General features: G+C 47.5%; 3 protein-coding genes across 3 annotated transcripts in view; all 3 read right to left on the minus strand.

Moving 5' to 3' along the window:
• Positions 1-10,065, minus strand: part of LOC142361702 (ral guanine nucleotide dissociation stimulator-like 1) — a 28,766-nt gene extending 18,701 nt beyond the window's left edge. The window contains exons 1-6 of the mRNA XM_075424104.1: positions 10,005-10,065; positions 9,362-9,526; positions 9,187-9,205; positions 8,126-8,355; positions 4,316-4,440; positions 3,356-3,571 (exon numbers count right to left, since the gene is read on the minus strand). Coding sequence (XP_075280219.1) covers positions 3,356-3,571; positions 4,316-4,440; positions 8,126-8,355; positions 9,187-9,205; positions 9,362-9,526; positions 10,005-10,065 — 816 coding nt within the window. The remainder of the gene's footprint in view (positions 1-3,355; positions 3,572-4,315; positions 4,441-8,125; positions 8,356-9,186; positions 9,206-9,361; positions 9,527-10,004) is intronic.
• A 5,357-nt stretch (positions 10,066-15,422) lies between these two features.
• Positions 15,423-20,882, minus strand: LOC142361595 (actin-related protein 2/3 complex subunit 5). The gene is made up of 4 exons (XM_075422687.1): positions 20,708-20,882; positions 19,424-19,495; positions 17,697-17,873; positions 15,423-17,163 (listed from the first exon to the last, which is right to left on the minus strand). The coding sequence occupies exons 1-4, from the start codon at positions 20,849-20,851 to the stop codon at positions 17,101-17,103; spliced, it is 456 nt and encodes a 151-aa protein (XP_075278802.1). The 5' UTR covers positions 20,852-20,882; the 3' UTR covers positions 15,423-17,100.
• Positions 20,883-25,868: 4,986 nt separating this feature from the next.
• APOBEC4 (apolipoprotein B mRNA editing enzyme catalytic polypeptide like 4) lies at positions 25,869-26,840 on the minus strand. Its single transcript, XM_009939564.2, is given in 1 exon segment — positions 25,869-26,840. A coding segment is annotated over 1 exon segment (972 nt).
• Positions 26,841-27,065: the final 225 nt, after the last annotated feature.

Genomic DNA, 27,065 nt, shown 5'->3' on the forward strand with positions numbered 1-27,065 from the left:
CTGTTATTCAAGTATATGCACACTGTTAAAGAGAAAGACCTTCCCAGCTTCTCTAGAGCTGGGATCAAATCCTAACAGGGAGACTGGTTCATAGGCATTTCTTACGCAGCTTCTCCGCGGCAAAAGCTTTGACGGAAAAGGATACTGAAAAACTTAATTCCCTGAAAAATAGCACAAATTCCTGGCAAAGCAGATGGAAGCAAGGAGGAGGGGGAAAGTGTGGCCTGTGACTTTTCAAGGACCTCCTGTCAATCTGTTGGTGGCTCATGAACCAGAGCACGGGCACCACAGACTTGAAGACACTCTTGCAAGCCCAAGCTCTCCAACAGGTGTCTGTACACGCAAATTGAGCAGACAAAACACATGCCAATTTGACTGTTGTATGCAGATGAGAAGGTATTCAAACTACAATTCCGCTTCTGCAAATGTTTATGGGGCTGATTATTACACGAATAACGCTGATTATGTTAAGGATCCTTACAGTGAAAATAGACATCGTTTATCTCCTTTGTAGGACTGAACAGATGTAAAGCAACCTTAGCATAAACAGAAGCCAGACCTGAATATATCAGCAGCTCAGTTCAGGAGTTGCATTAAAATTGGCTGAACAACTAAGGCAAGTACATTTGCTCCCACTTCTTTACCTAGAAACACGTGCAGCTTGGGGTCACGTTTCACAGAGTGTGGCTTGGAAGACTGACGGGGCAGACAGCGCTTGAAGCAGGTTGGCAGTTAGGCTAGATGGATACCAGGAGGTATTCCAGGACACACAAGACCTGAAGGCTATTCTTGCGTGGTCTGGGGCCAAAGAAGCCACAGAACAGCTCTCCTTCAGACATTGACACATTTGAGAACGTGACCCCTCTTTCTTTATGTTCAACTTGAAATTCAGGCTGGGGAGAGCGTGGATTTAGAGGCACAAATTCTTAGCATTTCTTTTTTTCAAATACAACCAGAGTTTGGACTGCAAGATCCAATTTGGAACCATCTTGACTTAATTGCATGTTGCATATTTTAGAGCCCATTAGGAATTCAGTATTGGATTTTGTGTTCTCAGTGATTTAACTGACTGCAGACTAAACTTTAGCAAGCTTTCATTTGTATATAAGACGACTTTTTAAGACTGCTTTGAATGCTTTGTTTCATGCTGTGTCCTTCACAAGGAGAAAACCAGAAAGAACCCTGTGCAGAAGCAACTCTGATATAAAAAAGGAAATTAACGATTTCATTTTTACTTTTTATTTTTAAAGAAAATATTGTGTGAGTGAAATTGGCTACTTCTGCTCAGGAACTTTAGATCTAGGTGGAGCAGAGAGGGCTGGCAGTTAGAAAAAGTATTCAGTTTATCTTGCAAACCAAGAAACTGGATCCAAAAGTCACAAAGAGATAACAAATGTGGAACTCCATGCTGCTAAGTTACAGAGTTAGCTGTCAGTGAATGACTGCACTTTAATGAGTGGATTATTTTCTAATTCAGGCATCTGACTATTCAAAACACTCATTTGCATGCACAAAGCAAGAAACTTTCTTCAGAAGTGGGCAGCTAAGTAAATATGCAGCTAGCTGTTCTACATGTGCAATTATTTTGCAGAGCGTGCACATGCATTTTTCATGTGCTTAGCTAGGACTGGAGTATTTAATTGTATGTATGAGCTAACTAAAGGGAGAAGCAATGAATCAACAGAGGTGGAGAACAAAGTTCTCCACCCACAGAACAAGTATGATGAGAGTGGTGCCTGTCCTGGCTTCCCCGGGCCTCCCTGCTGCCCCGTGATGAGCAGGAATCGGCTTCGTACTTGCTCGTCCAGGCTGCAGCCCCGTCTGCCCCATAAAGGCCCCTTTAGCGGGTACCCTCTGCAACTCAAAGATCTGCATACAGAAAATAGGAATCGAACTTCCTAATCTGTTCACACGGGCTGTAAAGCAGCCGTCAGATGATAACAGAAACGAGTCGATGTACGTGCCAAAAGAGAGGTGGAAAACTGCTTCCCCATACCAGTTGCCTGAACCACGCAGTTGCGGACGTTCAGGTGCTGGGACTGACCATGCTGCCTCTGGAAGCGCAGGAGGTGCAGCGTCAAGGTTGGAAAGCCTCTGTCTGGCTTAAGCTTTTTATGACTGCTTATTTTGTATAGCTCGGAAAGTATCCATGTGATTCCTAAAACGAGAGTCAATGCACGTCCGTATGAAAGTGCTTTAATGTTCTCTTCAAAAGAGAGATCTAGTTTAGTGCCAGCTGCCCAGTGCTCTGAAGGGGGGTTAAAAAGACTGCAGTAAAATATTAAAGATAAAATCTAAGAAATTAACAAACCAGCGTTATGTAAAGAAGGCATGCAAAACCCTGTCATGCAAAGATTAAGAAACGCCTGATCTGCTACAAGACAAAGGAATTGAAGCAAAGAGTAAAAAGGCGTTGAAGAAACCTATGAGACAACGATAAAGCAGAAAGGTAAGAGGACAAGGAGACTGGTACTGTACTGTAACTCTACTTAGTTTTGCTGGTTACTGCTTGCAGCTCTCAACCCCTCCAAACCATCTGTTTTGTGTACCTAATGTAAACCGTGAATAACTCGGTAGGCAAACAACTTTTCAGCCTCAAGATTTTTTCAAAACAAGAGAGTACAAACTAAAATTTCATTTTTTTCCGTGTTAAAGAGGCTACTACTTCCTAGAAGTTAGCTAGCTTTGTCTGCGCTTACTTTAAAATTTGTATATACTTTACTTTCATATATACACGCAGATATATAAAAATGTATGAAAACAGTTGTGCTGTCTTCCACCACACCTGATGTCAGGTCTCGTGGTGTTCACAGACAGAGGAGAGGGAGCACGATGCTCACTGACCGAACATGAATGGCCAAAAGCAGGTGAGCGCAAAGCTTATTCTGGCTGTACCCACTGCTAGTCCGTCCTGCTCCATTCTGGGTAAACTTTCCTCTGAAAACAAGTCTAACCTTTGGATGATATCAACCATTCCTTCACTTCTTTCGCTGATATAAGCAGTATTTCCTTCCTAGGGAAGCAAACTGGTTGAATTTACACCCATCTCACCGTAAATGTTACATTATCAAGTACATGGCACTCCCCATCTGCAAGACACAGTATCTGCCTCACCCATTAATTAGCACTCCCAACCCTGTGAAGAGACAAGCATCAATCACATTTCCATGGCGGGGAAGGAGCTAAGGAGAGGAAGGGCAATACTTTATCTGCTATTACAAAGTAAATCCGTCAGAAATAGAAAGACTTAGAGGTAAGATGTTCACTGGCCTGGGAGCAATACATGCAACCCCCTTTTTCTCCCCTCCCAACTCCCGCACAAGAACCATTAAACAGTCTAGAATTAATGCTTTACATGTGCAATATAAATCCACTTCTCAATGATCTTGGCTCTTTGCTGTGCTTTGAGTTCTTTGCTCTCCAGGATAGTGCTGATAACACATTTGGTAATGGCATTGAACTGAGAGATGGTGGCTCTGATGGTAGGTACCAGGTGCTGGTTTTCTTTCTTATCCCTTTGAGACCAGATGCTTCCCAAGCAGTGGTAGGGTACAACTTTCTTGAAGAGTTGCTAGAGTGAAAGAGAGGTGCATAAGTCAGCAGGATTCTCCTAGATCTCTGTTGTCCATGAAAAGAAATGCATTTTTGCAGTACAAATTGGATTAAATCTAATATTGTACTAAAAGGTAAATATTTGTTTTCGCTTAGTTTAAAATACACACTTCGGCATAGTCTTTACAGGCTTGATGCCCTCAAAGAACTGGCAGCTAAATAGTCCTGGGAAAATAAGAGATGCCTGCATATCAGTTGTGTGGCCAAGGGAAAATGATATAACTTTTATATATAATTATTAATTTATATGCATAATTTTATATATAATTTAAATATAAATGATATAATTAAATTAATTATATCATTTATATAACGATATTTTGAAGGAGATTGATACAGCCAAACCAAACCAGAGCGCTACAGTTAAGAGTACCTGTACATCTTTAGGCCAGGAAGCAACATAGTCGAAATGTGCTATTGCTCCGGTGTCAAATGTTAAACCTTGCAAAAAAAGGCCACAGAGTACACATTCACAATTATTTTTTTTCTTTTTTAAAAAGAAAGCCAACATTCAGAATGACTGAAGGAAAAAGCCCAATGAACAAAGCAAGCTTGGATAACCAAGCAGAGCTGTGTTCTGCATCCCAACAACAGACCTGTTCTGGAACACTGTACTTCTATTGACATAACTTAAAAAAAAAAATATTTAGAAGCCCAGCACCACATCGCCTAGCATTTCAAGTAGTACATATACTCTACATACTGCATCCATGTATGTCAACTGCTCTGCCACAAGGTCCTCTGGGAAAGAAGAGAATTCTTCTGGACTGCTGATCCCCAGTTCCTCTTCATCACATAAGTTAGAGGGGAAAGTGCTATGGAACCCATCTGTCCAGGATGGAAAACACAACTTAGTAAATTTATACAGTAAAACAGTGAATCAAAGCAGATCGATGTTTGCTTATTTTAAAACATCACTGTGTATTTTAAAGCAGAACATCCAAAGGGTCCTGCCTGATGTAATGGCCCTACTGTGCTGCATATTTTAGTGAGAAAGATGATGACCAGAAGATAAAACTGGCAAAGAAAAAGGTGGAAGAAACAGAGAACTAGAGAGAATTGAGCTGTTTGGAGTCTCTTAGCTGAGAAGTGACAACCCATTTGCTAACCATTCGTCTGAAAAACACAACCACCACCCCAACAAAAATTCTTTATTATCATTGCAGAATTTTGTTAATCTACTTTTCAGTATTTATGCATTTTATAATCTGGGGCAAAAAATATCAAACTGCAAAGGGATGAGACTGCAAGTATATCCCCAAAACATTGCATTAGGAATGCTCTTGCATCCAAATTTCATCTCCCATGTGTGGAAATAAAAGGAGGTATCAGATTTTCTTGGCACCGTATGTTCCTTCACAGGGCTACATGGACTGTATTACAGAATCACACAGAATCACAGAATGTTCAGGGCTGGCAGGGACCTCTGTGGGTCACCCAGCCCAACCCCCTGCCGAAGCAGGGTCACCCACAGCAGGCTGCACAGGACCACGTCCAGGCGGGGCTTGAATATCTCCAGAGAAGGAGACTCCACAGCCTCCCTGGGCAGCCTGGGCCAGGGCTCCGTCACCCTCAGAGGGAAGAAGTTCTTCCTCGTGTTCAGACTGAACTTCCTGTGCTTCAGTTTGTGCCCATTGTCCCTTGTCCTGTTGCTGGGTACCACTGAAAAGAGCTTGGCCCCATCCTCCTGACACCCACCCTGCAGATATTTGTAAGCATTTATAAGGTCCCCCTCTCAGCCTTCTCTTCTTCAGGCTGAACAAGCCCAGCTCCCTCAGCCTTTCCTTGTAGGAGAGATGCTCCAGTCCCCTCATCATCCTCGTAGAGTTTATTCCAGCACCCTTCACCTTCCCTCCCTGGGAATATTTCCTGGAAAAGGGACTACAGTGAGCACCTACAGCATCCAGCTGAATGCTGCTTCTTGCACTGGGCAGCAGTGAAGAGGTGAGAGGAGACCTGTCCCCATCGAGGGACCCCGGGCCAGTGCAGAAGGGAAGGGATTTCACAGCTGTTCCCATGTCACCTTTTGGCTCCCACAGGCTGGGAACAAACTCGCATTAAAACACAAAGAAATATGTCCTTGTTTCACATGGCAGAGGAGGAAGTCAAACACAAAATCCCTGAAAGTAAATCCTCTTCCTAATCCCTTTTACTGTAAATAACAGTAACTCCAAAAGGAGGGAGAAGAAAAATGGGCTTGGTGAAGACTAACAACAGAAGTACTGAGCTTACTACTAGCGAGATTTCGTTAACAAAAACGAGCAGCGCGTTTCAGGGTAAGTTATGCAAGACTTCGTATCCAGTTAAAGCAGAACAGACATTAAAGCAACAAAGGCAGATAAAGTGATACTTCATCATTGTTTTCAAAACACTTCATTGCTCCTTTCTTCATTGATGATTAGCTTCTGCTAACTAATGTAAACTGCCACAGTTTTGATAGAACAAATTCTAACTACAGGCTGTATCCAGATTTCCATCTGTACATTCCAATTGCACAATTTATTGACAGAGCTAAATGCGATAAAGGGAGACTTCTGTTCCAGCGTTATTTTTCTGTGGCTGTTTTGTAACAATCAGCATAATTAAATTCTGTTGAACTGTTACAAAAGTCACACTTTTTTTCTCTCTCTTTTTGGCTATGTAACTCCTCATTTTCCCGACAGCTCTTGAAAGTCAACAGAAAATCCTCATCACCGAGTCACAACCCTACCCAAAACCTCACAGCGCCCTTAAAATCGGGTCCTGGAGTGCAACCCAAGATTTTCCTTTTCTTTTGTCATGCCTTTTTTTCTTCTTTCTCCCTCACCTTCATAAACGTGTAACCAGCCTTGTCCTTACTCCCCAAGCAGCTGGAATCCTCTTACACTCGAGTATCTCATCGTCTTCAGATCGCTCTGATCCATTTAGCCCTCTCGAAGCCCCGCTGCCCTCTTGACTTCACCGAGAGCAGCCGCGTGCTCCTTCTGAATTTGCAGTCTCTGACTCACCTTGCTTTGTATCGTTCAAGCTGCAAGCACCGAGGCTGGGGAACAGCTTGTATCTGTCTATCTGGCGCTGCAATGGAATCTACTGGCACGGCTGATGGCCATGCCAGCAGCGGTCTGACTACACAAATCAAACTGTAGGATTAGGTCCTAAACTTGCAAGTTCATAGCACAGTGTGAATGCTTTCAAACAATAATTATCAGCAAGTCTTGACTGCAGACAACACACTAAGGGTTTTGAAAGAAATCTCTGAAATGAACAAAGATGGAGCTCTGATAAGGTAAGTGACAACATACTGCATTGTGTTCTCCTTGTATTTTATTCTAATTAACGGCCTCTATTCTGCCACAATTTGAAAATTGTTATCATTCAAATCGACCCACGTAAAACTTAAAAAAGAACCTTTTCAACTGCTACATGAGGAAACCAATGCAGAAAGCAGGGCTGCTGGGAACTTCTGCTCACTTTGGACAACAGCTGAACCCAAATATAGCTCTCCTGGGCTTGCTTTGTTTGACCGGTGGGAACCAGCCCCAGGAAGGACATCAACAGGCACGTCCTGGCAACCCTGTTCGCTCACCTGGGAAGCGCCTGGGCTCTGTGCGGTACTCCTTTTTACGTATGTGTTAACGACCGCCTTAACTTGGCATTTCACAGTACTATGCATTGACATGGTATTTCTGGAACATCCGGCACACACAGTTTTCATGGGATGAAATGTTTCTTTGCTGTCATTTCCTTTCTTACACGAATTCTTCCCTCTCGCCCCTCTGCCAAAGCTGGAAGTTGATTCCAGTTCTCTCACACACTACGTGAGCGCCTATGGCTTTTCAGCTTATGCCGCAGGAAGCTTCCTGAGCGGGATAAGGGTATGTGTCGGGCTTGATGCTGCGCACAGCAGATTGGTGTTACTACAGTTCACTATTGTTTCGGTAGATTGTGACCCCCAGTAATGTAAGTTTTTCCTCTGTCCTTGGATACAAGCAGCCGGCCACTCAAATAGGAAAAAGCAGCCACAGACACTTCCTTTGACATGATGGTAACCAGGGAGAAAAGCTTCATGACAACAAGGCTTGTGACTCAAGCTGTCACAGCTTTTGCTTTGTATTTTGCTTTTTGCTGGTTTGGGCTTTTCTTGAGGGGGAGAGGGGAGTAAAATGAGAAGACCAGCTAAAAAGCAGCTGTGTGTTTTAATTCAATGACATGGGAAGAATGCTGACAATTAACCTCTTCATTGCCGCAGCAATCTCAAAGCTTTGGCTAAATATTAGGAGTGCTGGATTTCCCAGTCCACCCCAGAATGAGCAGGCATAGACACCTACACTGTACGACTGTTCCATACCACACAGAACCTGCAGCCCCAGACAGGGACTTTTTTTTTAAAAAAAAAAGAAACAAGAAAAAAGCTACTGGTGAGCCTCACAGCATTGTCAATTAGCATAAGAGTTAATGAAGCGTACTCCACATAAATCCCTGTGGTACCACACAGTCTGAGAGAACAGAAAGATGGAAGGGAAAGGCAATTTACCGTTGCTTTCCGCTTCTTGGTTCTGGAACTGCTCCAAGAGGTTCTGCACCCTCCTCTCCGGGTCAGAGCCAGATATATTCCTCTTCAGGTAATCCAGCAGCTTCTGCAGACACGGGTAGTTGGGCGGCTCTCTGAAATCCTCAGAGCACTGATCGAGCCAGGCTCGCAAGATTGATGCTATTGCACTAAAAGCAAACACACAGAGCTGTACACAGCATGTATTGACGCAACTGTATGTATCTCACATACCAATGAAAACACCGAGACATTCATACCCCACGTGAAAGCAGTACGAAGACTTTTCTGAGCAAGGAATTTAACCCGTTCTTTTTATGCGTGGAATCTTATTAAGATATCACTCAGATTTTTGCCAGGTACTTCGGTGATGTTTTGCACTCTTATAAGCGGATCCTATTACAGCCCCAAAGTGCAAACTAATAAAGAATAAAATCCTTTTAAGCTATATTGAGATGCTTCTATTAAGTTCAGGATATCAAATAATGATAGATAAAGCAATGAAGATAATAGAATAGACTATTTCAGTTGGAAGGGTCCTACAGCCATCATCCAGTCCAACTGCCTGACCACTTCAGGGCTGACCAAAAGTTCAAGCACGTTGTTCAGGGCATTGGCCAAATGCCTCTCAAACACCGGCGGGCCTGGGGCACCGAGCCCCTCCCCAGGAGCCTGTTCCAGGGTCTGGCCACCCTCCCAGTAAAGAAATATTTCCCAGCAGCCAACACAAACCTCCCCAGCGCAGCGCTGAGCTGTTCCCTCGCGTCCTGGCCCTGGGTCCCCGCAAGCAGAGCTCGGCACTGCCATCCCTGCATCCCCTCCTCAGGAAGCAATCATCCATTGCAATCAATAACAATGGAAATAGCACTCCCTAAGTATATAAAACCAGCACCCCAGATAAAACCAAATAATTGTCTCTTACTGACATTCATTACGATCCCGCTTCCCTGTATTGCGCTGTTTGTCAAGCTAGCAAAGCAAGATTTGCAAATTGCCTTGGAGTTATGCTTTGCTTAATCAGTTGAAGTATCTTTGCTTAGCCGTACCATGACCGTGTTTGAACAACTGCCAGACATTACGCACACAATCAAAAGCAGAACATAATTTCTTAATTCCCTCTCATGCCAGTGGGAGAAGCTGTGGCCCGGCGAGGCTGCAATGTCTGCTCCATCACTGCTCACTGGTACGTTGTGGGAAAATAGCAGGGAGGAAACAAGGTACTTGCAGCTCCTTCAGGGTAGCAGCTTCTCAGTGGAAGTGCTAAATCAAATGCTTCCCTTGGTGCCCTTCCTCTCATCAGTCGCTGCTGCCGAGTCTGGAGACCAAACTGAAGCTGTGTATTCCTCCACACCGTGTTGCTCATTATCTGCTGTCTTAGTAGAAAGACTGCCCGTTCACAAAACCTTGAGTTCTGCGAAAAAGCAGTCCGAGCCTGAACCTAACCGCCACGAGCATACACAGTTGGTGAGATTGCCTCATCTGTGAAGATAAAACCCTAATCGTGACACGTGCAGCATGGGCAGTAATGGGCTGCCAGCGCCCAATATCGAGCTTGAAGATAGCTGAACCCAGAAAACAGACTGGTCTTGCTAATCTTAGGATGAAATACATAAAATACATAAATAAAAAATAATCTATCAGCAGAACCTGGATTTTGCCCTTAGCCCAAAGACAAGGAGGGGCTGTCAAATTATACCATACAAGAAGGTATGTCAGTCATGCTGGCAGTGCAGGAAAAGGATGCTTAAGGAGCTATAGGAGCGTTGGATCTCGGTCAGGAAAGTTATCCCGGATCTGCTTAAACACGTGCAGCTAAAAGACACCAACTGCAGAGAACTTATTCCAATAACCCCGATTCACAAACCCTCATGCAAGAACAGTATGCCGTACTCCCAGTGGTATCCCATGAAGAGGAGGAGGGCCATGCTCTCAGTAAAAATCTCTAACCATGAGTATCCAGTTAGAGACACCGATGCGTCAGCTCAAAGAGCATCTGTGCTCCATGCTCATGACAATCGGGCACTTGGCTTTTAAAGTTCAAATCCTCAGAAACACGGACATAGTGGCTCCAGGTCTATCATGTGAATAGCTGCAAAATGGACAGGGACAAGCATGCCAGGAGGACCTCTCTCTCCTCAGTTTATGAGCTCATGAGAAGAGTTCAGATATGAACACAGGTTTCACATGCAGTCAGTGAGAAACCCAAAAGCCAACCCAGAAAGCTCTCCTATCAGAGCTGCTTACAAATACCGGCACATTTCTTCTGCAAGTAGGGAAAGCACAGCAATATCTGGGTAACTCAGCTGCTCGGGGGCACTCAAAATAAACCAACAGTTAAGAAAGGGTGAAGACCGTTTCTCCCACTCTCCTTGTCTCATGTTAACCACATTGGTTTTTCCTCAAGACTCAGTCAACTTTTAATCCCACAAAGATGTCATTTTACAAGTCCTGTCCACTTTAGTCTGTTGTTTTTTCCTGTTCTCTGATATTGTGGCAACTTTGAACTTCTAATTAGCGAGAGTATTTGGAAATCTGTCAGTAACGCTGTTTGGTTAGGCTTGCTGACAGGAGAAACTCTGGAATTACAATTTTAGAGCTACAAAAAGTATTCATGACCAAAAATTATGATGCAAACACGTTCTGGACTCTAGGTTTCATTACAAACCTGGAATACAGCTTGTGCAGCTTTCAAAACCCATTTTGGAGCAAGTTTTCACAGCTGTGCTCAGACGAGCTTCCACAGTACGTGCAACAGGTAAGGCCATCACGGTTTAGGCCAGTGGTGGCCAAACTTCTTATCTGGACCTTCAGGACCGTCTTCCTCATTCGGGACCGGTGTCACACGACAGCCAGGGCTCCACCACTGCTGCGGTGAAGCCAGTGACATCGGCCCAGCTCTGCATGCCAAGGTGCAAGAAAGGCCACAACAGACGGATGTCCACAGCGATGCTCCCAAGCTCTCGCTCCACCCTCCCCTCTCTTCCTCACGTTTTCAGACGTCCTCTGTAGCCCCACACATACCCAGAATGCTGCATCACAGCACCATTTACAGTCACTGTCCTATACCCACAGTATTTTCCTTTCTTTTCCACCACGCTCAGGGGCACGCTGTGCCTCGTTCCATGCCCTAATCATGTCTTTCCTCCTGCTCTGTGCCCCGTTCCCCAGCCACATTGCAAACTCACCATGAACCCTACTGGCTCCACCACCAAAACCTAGGCTGGGTATTCTTTTCTTATAAGCATTTACCAGTTCAGAAATTATTTCAAAGAAGGAGCCTCTCCACAGGAGAAGTTCTTGTACTAAATATTGTTCACACGCTGCTTATACTGAGCTCAGTTTCCAGAGGCTTGGTTGATGGCCACTTTCATAAGCTGAAGAATAAACAGATTTTAAGACAGACCCAGTCTCCCAGAGCAGGGTGAAGAGTCCACAGCCGTTACAGACACTGATTTTTGCCAGCAAAATCATTTCAGTCAAGAGGGTAAATAGGAAAGAGAAAAAAGGTACACTGTGCCCTACTGACCTCCTATCGCCTGACTGTTTAATTGGTGTGTCAGCAAGCGAAGCTTTCTGAAAACGGCCTGGAGGATTGCCCATATCTTGCAGTAGCTTTACATTTGCTGCCCTTGAGAAATAACTCCCCGTACTCGATAGACCCAGAGACAGATAGGAACGGGAGCCTTCCGAGATCTCAGATTGGAAAGAAACATCGCAGACTACATTTTTCATGGGCTGATTATGAGCTACAAATTTTTCCTTTCCTGTCTGTAAGAAAAAACTTTTTAATGTTTAACTCCTGTCCTGCCAACCACAGGCTCCGGGCTCTGGTCAGCAATGTTTTCAAGCTTCTTACCTATCAGAAAGTCTTCTTATTTCCATACCAGCTTTGCTTGAAGCCCACCTCTGAAGGTTTCAACCTCCAAAATCTGTCTACTGTTAGGTGGAAGAAGCGCATCCGATTCTGTTGCTTACAAACTGGGAACACAGAACTATCTCATCCCTTCACACTTGCCTGTGAGCTACCACAAGATGTGATGAGACCGTGACAGTTCACAGTCTAACAACTCTGCTAAGCTGAGCTAGTAGGGCACAGAGGAGGTGGAAAATGAAGCCTTCCTATCCCATAGGCCCCAGTGATTTGACAGGTTACATGGAAATTCTGCGTGGTCTTTTCTCAGCTGGGAAGACAGCTATAGCACTGGTCCTGAAGAGGTCTGCATAGGAATGAAAGAGATTATTTCTTGCCAAAAATGCAAAAGCATTGCTTTCTTTCCCACCACAATTATTTCTAAAGAACAAATAGAAAGGAATCTCAACAATTAAGGAGAATAAGGAGAACCTCAGTTGCAAAAAGAGATTAAATGACTGATTTCTTATGAAAATCGACAGCAACATGCACAAAACTATCTGTAATTTGCCAGATGCATACTTAAGACCATCAACGGAATAATCTTCACGGAGAGATATTTCCTCTCCTCCGCTGTCCATGCAATAGCTTTCAGGCTTGCTCACACAGACTAAATTAAGCCAGCTGTACTTTTTCAGTTTTGCTTGTTAAATAACAACACGGGCAGTTAAATCCCAGCCTTGAATCAGGGGTAAAATGTGTGCAAACTGCAAGCAAAGGTTGATGTAAGGGTAGCTTCTCGCACCCAGTCCGTTTATAACTAACGTGCTGATGACTTCCAGCAAAGGATCTGCTCTTCTTTTGATCTGGGAAGAACTGGTCGAATAACATGCGGGGCACCGTTTGCTGGGACGCGTGTAAAGTCACTAAGGGAGTAGCTCTGCTAGTTGTTCTTTGTCTTAATTGAGATGCCGATCATTATTTTTCTTTGTTCTTCTAATTATTCTTTTTTGCTTGGTTCTGGTTGTTTTCATAACTCTCCCGCTCTTCCATTGCTTATACTGCCCTGTGTTTGACTCCACTTCTCATGTAACCACATTGGTTTCTGCTGTTGTTTTAGCTTAATTGGCTTTACTGGAATGAATGCCGATTGTTGCTCTCCCAAATGCATCTTAACTGCTTCCCACCATGGACTTCCCAGGCATCAGAAACTTCCAGCCAATTTTCTTCCATTTGTCTCACATTCCTTTGGTGTCTGTTCTCCTGGAGTACAAGGTTTCAGGACCAGTTTTATTTCTGCAGCGCTGTAACTGCACATGTTGTTTTCCAGCAGGACTGTTAACTTCAGTAGGAAACAAAAGACAGGTTCTCTGTCTGGAAGGTCCAAATACACAAGAAGCCATGGGGCAACGTCTGTTTATTGCCATGAGAAACTCCAACTGCTGCAGTATTACATCGAAGGTTTCGGTATTTTCTATTTCAATGCAGGAGGGGGGGGGGGTAAACGTGCAAGACATGCCATGTGGTAATGAAATAGTTCCTTAATGTTCTTTCAGCTGTTTTACCCAATTGCTATGGCATGAAATGAGGAGATTTCAGTTTAGCTTTGAGTTGCTTTGACTGCGGTTTTCAATCGTGCCACATTCCAAGTTTTAATAACAAATAAATTCCACATTTTGATAATAAAGCAGATACAACTAGGAGCTGACATTTAAGACAACAAAAAACACCCCAAGCATTTTGGGTCATCTCTGTAGCCTGCCATTCATCTGAGGGGGAGCACCACCAATCGACTCCAAATCAGCAAACCGGAGCCAGTGGCAGAAGGAAACCACAACCTCATACTCCAAGAGGAGGCTTGAAAGGGCTTTTACTGCTACTCAAGCTCATTTAGGATTTAAAAGCCTCAGGACTCAGCCGTGGCGATGCTTGGGACTGTGGAAAAGGAGAGCTTGAGGGCTTAAAGATCTCTTACTTTTTGTACTACATAAACTGTTTCTGCTTCTCATTCAGCTGGTCTGACTCCGGTAAGAATTCTCCTTTTTACAGCACTGGCGATGTGCATATACAATGCAGCAACGAAAAAAAATAAAGGTAGTTAAAATCACCATCTGAAGCCTCAGACTGCAACCAGGGGTTCTACCGCTTTCTCTTTAGAATCCTTGAGAAGTACAACCTAAACTGGGATTTATGAGAGCTCTGAACTTTCTTTGGTTCCATCAGAAGGAGAGGTGTAAACAAATGGAGCAGAACATGGCTCACACTGTTTATGGCACAGCTTTTCCTTTTCATTGCCTTTGCCCTGGTTGTGGAGTCTCCTTCTAGCTACAAACTCAGGAGTTATTTCTACGTACAGGGGGAGGTGGCATGATTTTCCTCTCCCCATTATATTTACCAACATGCTTAAAGGGTATCTTTAAAGAAAATGTACCAATGTTAGACCTCTGGCAAATAAACAGAAAATCATGGTCCAAGTCCATGGACCGCTATGGCAACTTTGTCTGCTTCTTGAAAAACCTCTCCCGCAGGTAATCTCAGGTTTGTACTACTATATCTTTGAGTGAGTTCTTCAAGCAATATGATTCGTTAACATTAAACTTGCCTTCCCCGAATGCAAACATTGCAGGCAAGCCTGGACATTTTTCTCTGTGTGCTGAAGAGGAATTAATCACTTCTGGGAACTTCACTGACAGAGATCTTTAAAACTCATGGCACAAGCTCAGCACCTTTTATCCGTGAACTGTGATGGCTGCATCAGCTCTCTAGGTCTCACAAGCCCAGCAAGTCATCCCAGGGACGTGGCCTCAGCACTGTTTGGGACCCTCACATTACTCAGAGGCATCTCAGTATCCAGTGAAGCTATTGACTTCCAAAAGGTACAAGCAGCTACGGTATTTTATACTTTGAAGTCTTTATCGTTCTTTCTCTATGCTCAACCAGCTGCAGCCAGGTCTTTAATGCCTGTCTTCTGGGAAAGAAGCACTCTGCTCCTTTAATACATCACCTCTTTAAATTCAAGAGTCTGTGGTTTGGGTATAGGTGTCTGTCAGCAGTGGATTGCCCAGAGAACAAAATTAACACCATCTTTCAGTGGGGAAAGGGAAATAGCACACAAGTGATTTCACAGGTTATTCTGTGTAGAAAACTCAGCCTTTTAACAGTGAGTTAACTTTTAACTGAGGAACTCTCCTGGTCCGAATAGGGATGACAGCAACTGGCTCGTATCACCAAAAGCATTCTGTCTAACTATCTCGTAGGCAATACACACAACCAGTTCAGCACAGCCAAAGTCCCCAAACAGCATTAGTTGGTTGGCTTGCTGATCCCCTCCCCAAAATACGTAATGGTGCCCGAGATCTCTTGGACGTGACTATTTCATTGATGTTTCCCATGACTCCCGGCTGGTAAGGCACGTAGAGTCTTCACAGCAGACACACGCAAGAGAAAGTACTTTATTTCTTTTTGCTCTACTTTCTTTCCCCATTTGCTTTATGTCAGGTGACATGCACCAAACAACACACTTGAACTATACCATCTCACTTGAAAAATAAAACCATAATTGAATCATAGTACAAATTCTCTACGGACTATCCAAGGTACACTATCACATGATCTCTCCAACTCTTAATGGTACTCATCATACTGGCAATTTTATTATGTTTAGCGTATGCATGGTTTTATTCTGAATTGGCACATGTCTTGGTTTATTATATCTACTCTTTTTGAAAGTCAACAGAAGTCCTAAGCTAAAAAACATATAGTGAACATAGAGAACTCCGAAGACAATGACCACCTAAGATGAGAAGGCAACTCTGTCACACGTCAACACAAAACCACGTAGAACTGAGAAACAGCAGTAGTCTTGTTTATGGGATGCAAGAAAGAAGAGCAAAAAAGAATTGTTTATAGGAGGAGATAGAGGGTCAAGTAAGTTACTCCTTACAACTCTCTTATCAGACAATTAAGAGACGCACGGCATCGTATTTCTAGAAACACAGGCTGAAGTCCATCTAACTCAGACATTTGACCAGAATATCTGACCTTTTCTGGACTCTATTCCTCTGTTACCTGCAGTCACGAACTTTCTGACTGATGGAAAGTAGTGAGAAATTTGGAAAGCAACCTACTGAATGTGAAAAGCTCTTACTCTTTATTTTGGAACCCAATTTTCCCACCAGCTGTGGCACAATGCAACGGGAACGCCAATGGTCTGGGATCCTTTAAGACCCTACACGTCTAGAAAACAAAATACGGGAGCTTGGCAAGCACGGTGTGGATACTCAGCTTACCCCAGGCAGCCACTTTGTTGTGCTTGACAAAGTCAAATCACTTTCAAGTTGCTGAAAGGTGATTTGTTGTACGAAAGCTGCTTTTTCTTTTTCTCTTCAGGATCTTTGCTCCCCAAAATAAAAGGGTTCACTGGGCTGGGCTCCAGCATAAATGGACCATCAACCTTTTAAATTCTACCATCCAAACTGCCTGAGGGACAGCTTCATCCCGCTGTGACCCTCCCACCGCGGACCCAGCATTCGACTGATCGCAGGGAACCAGAAGAGGTGTGAGATGTGAGGTAAGGAGAGTGCTTAGCTCTCTGGCGTGGTAATCAGGGTCGGAAGGGACCCTTCGCTTTCTGTCCTATTCATGGCTATAGGTTCAGAGGTTCACCAAAGGGAACATGGTCCAGTTACCTGGATCGACAGCTGCCCCACTTTTTAAACACAGATCTTGCATCAAAACACTGCTTGGCTAGCAAAAAGAATTAAGACATTTCCCTACGTCCCTCAGCATTTGCTTGGAAAGTCAGGTCCAAATCTGCCATAATTATACAGAAATGCAAATCATCCTAAACATGAAGTTGTGTATGTTGCTATACGCGTCACTGAAATGTTCCCAAGTACCAAATATTCCTGTTAGAGATGAAATTGCACCTCCAGACTTTAACACCAAAAGAGATCACGATATGCATTACTTGACAGGTATGAAAGAAGTGGCGAGAAGGCAAGCTGAGAGACAAGCACTGCCCATGGGGCAGCAATGGCATTTGGTTGGTGGGGTTTCGCACCGGCGTTTCCCCACGCCGCGGATGGCAGGCAACCGCTCGCTGCTGGACTTAAACCGTCTTCCTGGCGGTCAGAACGCGGACAATGGACCCCACTCCTCCAGCAGCCAGGGCCTGAGAAGAAAAACACGGCGACTGACACCGGGTTATGGTAGCCACACGCTGAAATGACCGAGCAGAAAGGTTCCCCGACCGTGTTTCAAGGGAGCATTGCCCTGCCCGTGACATGAAGAACAAAACACTAGCATTCAGCGTGCCAGCGAAGGATAGTCGCACTCGCTTTAAAGACGGCTACCTAACAAGCTTTTATTTCACTGCATACCCAAGCTGCAAATTTTGCTTCCCTCTAGAAAGGAAATTCTACTTCCATCCACTTGAATCACTGGATTGAACCATTCTGTTCGCCTCAGTCTAACTGAAAATCAAATTTTAACTGTAAAATCTTTACCCAAGGCATCGGAAGAAGTAGGCACGTGATGTAACTCCGCTGCGTGCTTGCAGAACCGCACCCTTCTCACGGCATGGAACATGGCCTTTCGGTTTTACCCAGCCGAAAGGTGGTCCTTACCAGGCTCGGTGAGCGTGCCTCGGACCCCAGAACCCACTGCCACGAGGAACCCCGGCGAGAGCACGCCCCGCAAACGCACCTTCTCGTGCCACTGCAGCAGCACAGCGCTGCTGTTGTCAGAGGGGCTCTCGAAGCCTTTGTAGATGTACTTCATTAGCAGGTCGACACCGTTCTTGTCCAGCGACTGCACCGCCTTCTCGATGTCGTTGGCTTTGAAAGAGATGAGGACCTTCAGGACAATACTTTCTGCGCGATCCTGTCAACAAATACGGAAGGCAGAGATACATTCGTTCTCGTGTAAGGTGCATCCAAGTATTACTCATCTTTCCAACAAACCAGATTTTTTTTTTAATAATTTGAAAATCTGTTTGTATGGGGCAGTTTGTGCACAAGTCTTGTGATAATAATGTGTAACGGATACATCCTCCCAATGATAAACAGCGTAAGAGTTTATCACATTTGTCCTGCTCTAGGTTTTCTGCCCCTCTGCTTGTATCTGCAATTCTCCACCTGTTAAATGAGGTTACGGCTAAATACGAAGTTTTTGTATCGAAACTCAAGGTTTGGCAAGTTCCAAATGCACTGTAAGAACTAAGTACCTGACTGGCCTCCCTCGCCACCAGAGCCTTTGCCGTGCCTTTGTGCTGTTTAATGAGACACAACTACGATATACCATGCAAGTGGTGCTGGCCAGCCTGGAAGAGGTGGCTGCTGGAAGCCACACGTTTGCTAAACAGTCGGCTTGTGTCCCAGGCACAGAGGATGCAAACTGGCAGCGTTAGTAGTTTGCATTAACAACCACTGGCAACTTGATGTGGATGTCATGTCAGGCCCAGGAATGCGTGTGGCACGATTATAACGGCAGATCAGCCATGCAAAAAACATTAAAATTAATTCACTCTTGCCCTCTTCAATTCCACTGCCTTCAAAATGTGTTCTTAAATACATCAATACCGACCTAATGGAAACAGGTGATTAATGTGAGGGCAAAAGTGTTCAGTCTTTTGTGCAGCACTGTCTGTAACAAACACCTGGATCTCCAAACCCTGTGAAAACCCTCAGGAAAGGGCTGGGACTAGCTGAAGAGATCTCCACCAGTGCCCTGGTGAGGCCGGCCTGGTGCCAGAGCAGCACGGTAACGTGCCCGTGGGACTCTGCCCAAGCAGGGAGAACAGACCTCCGCAGGCGCTCGCCAACTGGGCAGTTCCGCGTCTCATCGGCCCGTCCCCCTCACTGCTGCCATCACGAGCCACTCGAGGTTTATTCTGGGGAGAGTCAGAAATACACGCACACAGCGGGCTCCTGTACTCTGTCACAGGGGGAGGGCTGGCGTATTCCGAGGTCTTAACGGCTTAATTCTGACTGGATGCGATAACCATTGGCCCTTCCTTTTTTGCAGGTTCGCAGCCCAGCTGTGCTAGCGGAGTTTCCCCAGTCAGAGGCAGCTGCGGTTCCTTGATTGCTGAGTGGTGACCACATGGACGTGCCGCCAGGTCTGGATCAGACCCAGGCACCTGGTGACGTGAGGAGTTAGCCAGGGCACGCAACGCGCAACCAAGGCAGGCAGGAGGACACGCAAGAGGCGAACCAGCACCGAGCTAAAGGCACATGGACAGATGACATCCGAGCTGCGGTATTTTGAACAAGATTAAAACAGCAGAGGTCACAGACGTTTTGACATCGGGCAATATCCTAAAAACCAGCTTCGTCGGCTTCCTCAAAGCACACCAGGCAGGGCAGGGGCTATAGAAAGAGGAAAGGATTTTTAAGGAGTAACCCATAAATGAGCTTGTTATTATTTTTCACCTTTACTGCCTGGTTCTTTGTGTTGATCGGAGGGTTCTTCAGAGCCGCCTGTAGTGCAGCCATCATGTTCCCTGTGCCAGATAGTTAAGGACTGGACACCAACTATTCGGAAAGCAACAGAACCAGCTCCAGGACAGCAACAGTGGTAGCTGGCTTATGCGTGACTGAAGACACTTAAGGTTCAGCAGCTGCAACGATTCCCTCAACAGATAGCACAGATTACAGGGTAAGGTAGCAATTATTAGGCCATCTGAGGCAGGAGCAGCACCAACAAGAAGCTCTACAGTTCCAGTGCTGGAGAATACTTTTCAGGCCCTTTGCTGCATGAGGATCCAAGTAAAATAAGCTATGCTCCATCACTCATGCAACTCACAGCCCTCGAGAACAGGCCTCAGCTCGGCACATCCACCTCCGAGAGTCCAGCAGCAGCCGGTGGGAAGAGCCACTCCGGGTGCCAGCCACCCAGGGAAGCTGGCAGAGGGAGCGGGCACGGGCAACCCCCTCTCCGCTATGGGAAACCCCCTTCCTCCATTCCTCCCTCCCCCTCAACCCCCCACCACCCCCTTCCTCCATCCCTCCCTCCCGCCTACCACCGTAAGGCAGCTCCCAGACACCGCAGCACCGAGACACTGCTGCCTCTGCCGTGGGGGGGAGGAAGTGGGGCTGCCACCCTCCCATCATCCCCTTCCTGTCACCCTTCCTCCTGCCACCCCCCAGGCCTCTTGGAGGCCCCTTCCTCCTGTCACCCCCCTGTCCTGTCACCCTTCCTCCCGCCACCCCCCAGGCCTCTTGGAGGCCCCTTCCTCCTGTCACCCCCTTGTCCTGTCACCCTTCCTCCTGCCACCCCCCAGGCCCCTTGGAGGCCCCTTCCTCCTGTCACCCTCCTGTACTGTCACCCTTCCTCCTGCCACCCTCCAGGCCCCTTGGCAGCCCCTTCCTCCTGCCACTTTGTCACCCCGGGCCCCTTCCTCCTGCCACCCCCCCGTCCTGTCACCCTTCCTCCTGCCACCTTGTCACCCCCCGGCCCCTTCCTCCCGCCACCCCCTTCCTGCTACCCCCCGGCCCTTCCTCCTGCCGGCCCCGGGCCCGCCCCTTCCCGCCCTCCTGTCGTGACAGGGCCGTTTGGCCCCTCTCCGTCCATGGGCGGGAGCGCCGGGCACGATCGTTCCCATAAAAGGCGGCCCGGCCCGGCCCGGCCCCGCCGGCGGCAGCCGCCTCCCCCGCCCCCCTCCCGCGCCGGGCCGCTCCTGAGGGGACTTGTTCCCGCCCGGCGGCGGAAGGATATTGCCGCAGGCACGAGTCCACCTCGCCCTCATCGGGCCCCGCTTGCCCGTCGCCTCCCTCCTCCTCGTCCACGAACTTGTTCTCGTCGTACTCGTCCACATCCACCCGGCGGAACCGCGCCGACGACACCGTGTGCTTCGCCATGGTCCCCCCCACGCCGCCGCTCCCCGCCGCCGCTCCCCGCATGCGCACGCCGCTCCGCCCCCCCCCCCCCCGCCCGCTCTCCGCGCAGGCGCGCCGGGAGCAGGCCACCCGCTGGCGGCGCGAGGGGGCGCAGGAGGGGACGCAGGCAGCAGAGGAGGCTTGGGGGACAGCGCGCGAGGCGAGCCGCCATTGGTCGGCCGCGAGCCGCGCTTATGACGTCCTCGGCGGGGCGGGGCATCTCGCCACGGTGCCTTTGTTAGCGCGGCGGTGCCAGCTGATGAAGGTCGGGTTGGCTTGGAGGTCTTCTCACAGCGTCTGGAGGTCTTGTGGAGCCCGATGGTCTCCTCACGGAGCCCGGTGATCTTCTCACAGGGTCCGGAGGTCTCCTCGCAGCATCTGGAGGTCTCCCCACAGAGTCCAGATGTCTTCTCACGGAGCCTGGTGGTCTCCTCACAGAGCGCAGTGTCCTCTTTGTGGCTCCTGGAGAATCTCCTCGCAGAGCCCAGCGGCCAGCTCTGCCAGCGGAGCGAGAGGCGAAGCGCCGTGCTGCGTGGGAGACGCCTGGGGTCCGTGCTCAGATGGGTACGAGCAAGGCAGGAGCCTGTGGGCCCAGGGACCAGGGGCCAGGCCGCTGTACGGCGTACCCCTGCGGCTGGCAGATGGGGAGCCCAAGCCCCGATGCTGCTTTGTTGCCACAAGAGTTTAAAAAATAGCATCGGCTTTAAGTTTTTTGGCAAAGGGAAGTAGTCGCCCCGATACTACAGCACGGGCGGCTGCTTGCAGTGGCGTTAGCTAACATTTGATCAGAAATGGAGAAGAAGTGGGATCTAATTCAAGAAAGCTTTTCTGGAAAAGCGCCTAGGCGTTGTAAAAGCAAGGGGCTTGGTGGATCCTAGCACCTTTCTGCCTCTGTTGCATCATCAGAGGCTCAGAAAAAGCATTTTATGAGAAAGTGCAGAATAAATGGGATCTAATTCCAGAAGGCTTTCCTGAAATAGCATCTAGGCCTTGTAAAAGTAAAGGTTTTGGTGGATCGTAACACCTTTCTGCCTTTACATCATCAGAGGCTCAGAAAAGTGTTTTGAGTTTGAGGGGGATTCATTCAGCGTGACCTGGACAGGCTGGAAAGTTGGGCAGAGAGGAACCTGATGAGGTTCAACAAAGGCAAATGCAGGGTCCTGCACCTGGGGAGGAACAACCCCATGCATCAGTACAGGCTTGGGGCGGACCTGCTGGAGAGCAGCTCTGCGGAGAGGGACCTGCGTGTCCTGGTGGACGACAGGTTAACCATGAGCCAGCAGTGTGCCCTGGCTGCCAGGAAGGCCAATGGCATTCTGGGATGCATCAAGAGGAGTGTGGCCAGCAGGGCGAGGGAGGTTCTCCTTCCCCTCTACACTGCCCTGGTGAGGCCCCATCTGGAGTCCTGTGTCCAGTTCTGGGCTCCCCAGTTCAAGAAAGATGAGGAGCTACGGGAGAGAGTCCAGCGGAGGGCTACAAGGATGGTGAGGGGACTGGAGCATCTCCCCTACGAGGAGAGGCTGAGGGAGCTGGGCTTGTTCAGCCTGAAGAAGAGAACGTTCTGTGATTCTGTGGGATCAGCTCTGCTAAAGTGAAGGGTATTTAAGGTCACACAGGGAAGCGGCCTCCTTTTTTTTACTCGGATATACAATAGCTGTGACCACCAACAGGGTGAAAAAGGAGCACAGAATCACAGAATGGTAGTGGTTGGAAGGGACCTCTGTGGGTCATCTAGTCCAACCCTCCTGCAGAAGCAGGGTCACCTACAGTAGGTTGTAGAGGACCTTGTCCAGGCGGATCTTGAATATCTCCAGAGAAGGAGACTCCACAGCCTCCCTGGGCAGCCTGGGCCAGGGCTCCGTCACCCTCAGAGGGAAGAAGTTCTTCCTCATGTTCAGACTGAACTTCCTGTGCTTCAGTTTGTGCCCATTGTCCCTTGTCCTGTTGCTGGGTACCACTGAAAAGAGATTGGCCCCATCCTCCTGACACCCACCCTTCAGATATTTGTAAGCATTTATAAGGTCCCCCTCTTAGCCTTCTCTTCTTCAGGCTGAACAAGCCCAGCTCCCTCAGCCTTTCCTTGTAGGAGAGATGCTCCAGTCCCCTCATCATCCTCGTAGCCCTCCGCTGGACTCTCTCCAGTAGCTCCTCATCTTTCTTGAACTGGGGAGCCCGGAACTGGACACAGTACTCTAGATGAGGCCTCACCAGGTAGAGGGGAAGGAGAACCACCCTCGACCTGCTGGCCACACTCTTCTTGATGCACCCCAGGATCCCATTGGCTTTCTTGGCAGCCAGGGCACACTGCTGGCTCATGGTTAACCTGTCGTCCACCAGGACGCCCAGGTCCCTCTCCGCAGAGCTGCTCTCCAGCAGGTCCACCCCAAGCCTGTACTGGTGCATGAGGTTGTTCCTCCCCAGGTGCAGAACCCTGCATTTGGCTTTGTTGAACCTCATCAGGTTCCTCTCTGCCCAGCTTTCCAGCCTATCCAGGTCACGCTGAATGGCAGCACAGCCTTCTGGTGTATCTACCACACCTCCCAGTTTGGTGTCATCAGCAAACTTGCTGAGGGTACATTCTAACTCTTCATCCAGGTCGTTGATGAAGAAGTTAAACAAGACTGGGCCCAGTACTGACCCCTGGGGGACATCACTAGTTACCGGCCTCCAACTAGACTCAGCGCCACTGATGACAACCCTCTGAGTTCTGCCATTCAGCCAGTTCTCAATCCACCCCACCGACCACTCATCCAGCCCACACTTCCTGAGCCTCCCTAGGAGGATGTTATGGGAGACTGTATCGAAAGCCTTGCTGAAGTCTAGGTAGACAGCATCTACGGCTCTCCCTTCATCTACCCAGCCAGTCATGTCATCGTAGAAAGCTATCAGATTGGTCAGGCATGATTTCCCCTTGGTGAATCCATGCTGACTACTCCTGATAACCTTCTTTTCTTCCACTTGCTTGTTGATGACCTCCAGGATAAGCTCCTCCATCACCTTTCCCAGAATGGAGGTGAGGCTGACCGGCCTGTAGTTCCCTGGGTCCTCCTTCTTGCCCTTTTTGAAGATTGGAGTGACATTGGCCTTTCTCCAGTCCTCGGGCACCTCTCCTGTCCTCCAGGACCTCTCAAAGATGATGGAGAGTGGCTCAGCAATGACATCCGCCAGCTCCCTCAGCATTCGTGGGTGCATTCCATCAGGGCCCATGGATTTGTGGACGTTCAGATCGCTTAAGCGATCCCTCACACAGTCCTCCTTGACCAAGGGAAAGTCATCCTCTCTGTAGGCTTCTTCTCTTACCTCCGGGGCCTGAGATTCCTGAGGGCCAGTCTTAGCACTGAAGACTGAAGCAAAGAAGGCATTCAGTAGCTCTGCCTTCTCTGCATCCTCCGTCACCAGGACACCCGCCTCATTCAGCAGCGGCCCCACGTTGTCCCTAGCCTTCCTTTTGCTGCTGATGTAGTTGAAGAAGGCCTTCTTGTTGTTTTTGACATCCCTTGCCAGCTTCAATTCCAGGTGGGCCTTGGCCTTCCTCATTGCATCCCTGCACGCTCTGACCACATTCCTGTATTCTTCCCAAGCGGCCTGCCCCTCCTTCCACATTCCATGGACCTTTCTCTTCCACCTGATCTCAGCTAGAAGCTCCTTGTTCAACCATGCAGGTCTCCTGCTTCCTTTGCTCGATTTCTTTCTCAGGGGGATGCACCGCTCCTGAGCATGGAGGAAGTGATGTTTAAAGAGTGACCAGCACTCTTGGACCCCCCTGCCTTCGAGAGCCCTGGCTCACGGGATTTCTGCCAGTAGCTCCTTGAAGAGGCCAAACTCAGCCCTCCTGAGGTCCAAGGTTTTGATCCTGCTTATCGCCCTGCTTCCTCCACGCAGGATCCTGAACTCGACCATTTCATGGTCACTGCAGCCGAGTCTACCTCCGACCTTCACATCCTCCACCAGTCCCTCCTTGTTTGTTAATACAAGGTCCAGCAGAGCGCCTTTCCTTGTTGGTTCCTCCACCACTTGCATCAGAAAGTTATCATCGATGCTCTGTAGGAACCTCCTGGATTGCGCCTGCCTAGCTGTGTGGTCTTCCCAGCTGATGTCAGGGTGGTTGAAGCAGAAGCAGAAGCACTGACTTCTACAAAATTAGCCAGTGGTTGTTTTCACAGTTGATGTCACCTGAGAAGGAGCCCCTGTGTGTTCAGGAAACAACATGTTCTTGACTTCAGCTGCCCCATTCCTTATGACCTTTAGTATAACAAATGTATCCCAAAGTGAAAACACTGCACTAAATGATAGGAATTATTTTTCTTTTACTAGTTACACTTGGACTGTGTAGACCTGTGTTATCTATATTATCCTATTAGATATTTCTTACTAACTAGATGATCACACAGCTTTGTAAGGTTCTGTTTAATGGAAGGGAGGAGCCCTAGGGAAAAAAAATACATATACAGACATATATATGTGCAGATAAACTCCCCTACTATTAAGGAAACAGCTGGTGCAAAAACCTTATTCATATATTGGCCCTACCTGCAGAACCACCCTACTGACAGAGAAGAGACAGAGGAATTAGGCACTCTTGACAGAGAGTGGAGGCTATGTCATGTTCCACCAAAGCTGCCTCAGCTGGGAAGCTACAAATTAGCTGCAGTTGTGGTTGTAGCTTGTGGACTGTTTACATTTTTCTGGTGGAAATTGGCTTAAGGGCAACAAATCAATTGCAGGAAGCAATCAGAAGGTACTGAGGGTTTGGTTTTACTGCTGTGGGTTTATATTTGAAAGGTATAGGACTAAAATAAAAGCATGTAATCTTCATAATCAGTTATTTGAGATCCACAGTTCTACTGTGGACTAACTTTTGTATGAGGTGACTTTACTGATGGGGTTTTTTTGCCACCTGTGACCTCAGTTTTACAGTCTGAAAGCAGTTTGATTTGTACCATCTTCAGAGTAGGTGTCTGCTGCTTGGAAACCTTTCAGAATGATGAGTTTCGCTGAATTATTCCATCGGCATTTTTAAATGCTTGACGATATTTTTAGGTCTGGGGTATAGATGTTCCTTCTGAAAGGGCAGAAACATGCCTGGGAAAAGGACCAAGCGGCTTTGAGAGATCGGAGGTAGCAGGCTGCCTTTCACCGCTTGAAAAGGCTGCTGGGAGGCCGGGCTCGGGGAAGAAAAAGCCTTTAGGTTCTGCTGCACAGCAGGCTTTCTCTGCATTGCTTGTGGGAAGGCTTTCCTGCGACAAGGTTTCGTTCCTGCTAAGCAGTTAATTTGACCTGGATTTTGTCCACCTGCTAAGGTTCTTGAGGGTGGAGCTGGGTGATAAAGGGTTGGCCCTGGGATGCCATACACAAAATTGAGGAGGAGGTAATGCTGTGTTCCCGCAGGCAGTCTCTGCAGGGTCACCCGCGGCCACAGGCTGGAGAGGCTCCGTAAAGCCTCCTGGTTCCACGTGGCGGTGGGGAAACCGTCCTCAGTGTGATAAAGCCGAGAGAAATAGATGCAGAGCGTGATTTCTGGATACTTCAGCAAGAAATTGTAGATTTTACTTATGCAGCAGTGGTAAGCCTCGTTACAAGGAGAGTAATTTGCGTAGAGGATGATGCATCTGATGTTTTTATAGACATCTGTAACTGCATCCAGATAACCGCCCACCTCAAACAGCATAGATTCTGGGTGGTTGTCTTACTCGGTACAGTCTGTGGCGTGGCCCTTTTGGACTACTGTGCCCGAGAAACTCCTCAGTTCGTAGAAGAGAAGGTGTTTGCTTTGGAGAGTCGTCGTTGATCTGTATGGGAAGCCAAAGACCCTTTGAAATTCTGCGTAAGGGACTCTGGCTTCTTCACCCGTGCGTATGTGGTAGGGACAACTGGCACAGGTGTGGTTCTGTCTCAGACAGCAATAGGGCTTTACCACAGTGCCCTGGTTTGTCAGGTATTCTTGGAAAATTGGTTTCTCTCTTGGATTCATATTCTGTTGAAAAATCTCCCTGTTGATGTGCTATAAAGCTGACAGCTCTGAATGAAAAAGGAAAGTAACATTTTAATTTAACCCTTCAATTTGTCTTGCACTTGAACTGCAAGAGGAGACCGTCTCCTCAAAAATGTACTCAAACTTGTAGCAGTGTGTCGAAACTTGGTCGATGACACAGAGAACAAGGCTCTCTTGCAGCCTGGGTGAGTTTTTGGTTTTCAC

The sequence above is a fragment of the Opisthocomus hoazin genome, chromosome 6 (genome assembly GCF_030867145.1).
Source record: "Opisthocomus hoazin isolate bOpiHoa1 chromosome 6, bOpiHoa1.hap1, whole genome shotgun sequence".
Classification (NCBI taxonomy): Eukaryota; Metazoa; Chordata; class Aves; order Opisthocomiformes; family Opisthocomidae; genus Opisthocomus; species Opisthocomus hoazin.